The following is a 1,951-nucleotide window of genomic DNA, read 5'->3' as shown; positions in this document are numbered from 1 at the left end:
AGGCTTGGTCAGCCAAGGCTTGGTCAAGTCGGGTCTTCAAAACCTCCAAGGATGGAGACTCCTCCACCTCTCCGGGGAGCCTGTCCCAGTGCTTCACCAGCCTCCCAGCAAGAAGGTTTTTCCTCATATCCAACCTCAACTTCCCTTGCTGCAGCTTGAGACCAATACATCCTTTGGTGTCCACTGGCTTCATCTGGAGGGTGCCCCAAAATTATTCAAGGGCAAAACTCATATGTGAGGACTTTGCTTTCTCATCTATGCTATACCCACATCGACTGGTGGGAATTTTTAAAATTTCAGTGTAAAAAGAGGGAATACACACGTACACACACATATCTATATATATAACACACACACACATACACAGATGCATACACCTACATATGTATACCTGCACACATACACACACACACATGACACATCTACACACATTATGTATATACACACACACACATATACACACATATACATATAACATATATCCACACATACACGACACATATACATATAACATATATACACACACACATATATACCACATATACACACATTACACATATATATATGCACACACACATACATGTATATATACACACACACACACACACACACTCAGTATGTACTTACATATTGATAAAGAGGGAACAGTTGCACACTTGGCAGTTCCATCTCCCTGCCCCTCTGCTTGGCAGCATTGCTCGCACACTGCTCAGAGCTGCATTGCCTTCAATACACTGGCAACGTTTCTCAAGTGAATGTTGAATTTTGCCAGAAAAAAGGGGAAACTTTCAACAGAAAGTTCTTAAAATGCACTGAGCTTAATTCTAACAACTGCTCGCCTGCCCAAAACTGGATCTCCAAACATGTTACATATTCATAAACCTCTTAACGTTTGGGCTGGGACTCAAGTGTGGACAGGCTGAAATAAAGAGAGATTTTGCTGTTGGTAGAAGTCACGTAAAGAAGGCGGAGGGGCTAGACATGCTATCTCTCTTCTGTAGTTCTGTGGTTTGCCCTGTACTCAGCCCTTCACTCTCTCTAATGTCTTTCTCAGCTGGGAGGGAGGGAAGCGCTGCTATTCCAACACTAGAGGTAAGGAAATGAGATGAGAGGAGGCTGAGGGACCTGTCTAGGATCACACGTGGCACAGCCGGGCACTACACCTGCATCTCCTGTAAAGAGCACTGGAGCACCCTTCCCACCGTGCTCCCCGTGCACCTGCTCCCCCGTAAATCCCAGGGAAGGCCCGCATGCATCTCCGTTGTGCTTATCGCCGTCCATGGCTGCACGGCTGCCTTGGGCACATACCTGCCATGAGCAATGTAACCCCCGACACCAGGCAGATGAGGAGCTTGATGTTGGGCTCGTTGGTGAGGAACTTGACTGAGCAGCAGGAAGGTGAATCCGAATCCTGCCAGGATGTCAGCTGTGATCATCATGGCTCGGGTCAGCACCAGCTTCACTGCAGCGCAGGAGCAGGACAGGACGGTGCAAGGAAAAGACAGCAAGAAATCAGAGGTGATGGAGCACCAGCTTGCACCAGCAGCCCTTTCCTGGAGTGAAAACGTGGCTCCTTGAAAATAAGGGAGCAGGGTGTGACAGGGGTACAGTCAGTCCTTGATGTATACGGTACTTTTTGCACAGTTTCAGTCAATTCATTGTAACCCTTTCTTTTTTGTACATGGTATGGATTCACTTTTACGCAGTGGGGATGGAGTGCAGTACAGTCAGGCCTCAATTTACACAGTATTTTTTTTTGGCATGGTTTCAGTTATGCACGGCCAACTAACTGTGTATCTTTCTAGGCGATTTCTGTTTGCACAGTGTTTTTTCAAAAATGTAACCGCCATGTAAATTGAGGCCCGACTGTACTGAATGAAATCCTATCCCAGGGGATCTCTGCCACTGGGCACCAATATTCATAGATTCATAGATTCATAGATTAAGGGTC

General features: G+C 46.4%; 1 protein-coding gene across 1 annotated transcript in view; it reads right to left on the bottom strand.

Annotated features, from left to right (window-relative positions):
• Positions 1-1,951, bottom strand: part of CLDN16 (claudin 16) — a 14,108-nt gene that overhangs the window by 8,953 nt on the left and 3,204 nt on the right. The window contains 2 exon segments of the mRNA XM_019503061.1: positions 1,309-1,385; positions 1,387-1,462. Of these exon segments, the coding sequence (XP_019358606.1) occupies positions 1,309-1,385; positions 1,387-1,462 (153 nt within the window).

This window comes from Gavialis gangeticus, unplaced genomic scaffold, assembly GCF_001723915.1.
Source record: "Gavialis gangeticus isolate Ggan-Ray unplaced genomic scaffold, GavGan_comp1, whole genome shotgun sequence".
Classification (NCBI taxonomy): Eukaryota; Metazoa; Chordata; order Crocodylia; family Gavialidae; genus Gavialis; species Gavialis gangeticus.
The sequence above is the reverse complement of the archived record's forward strand: the minus strand, read 5'-3'. Positions and strand labels throughout refer to the sequence as shown.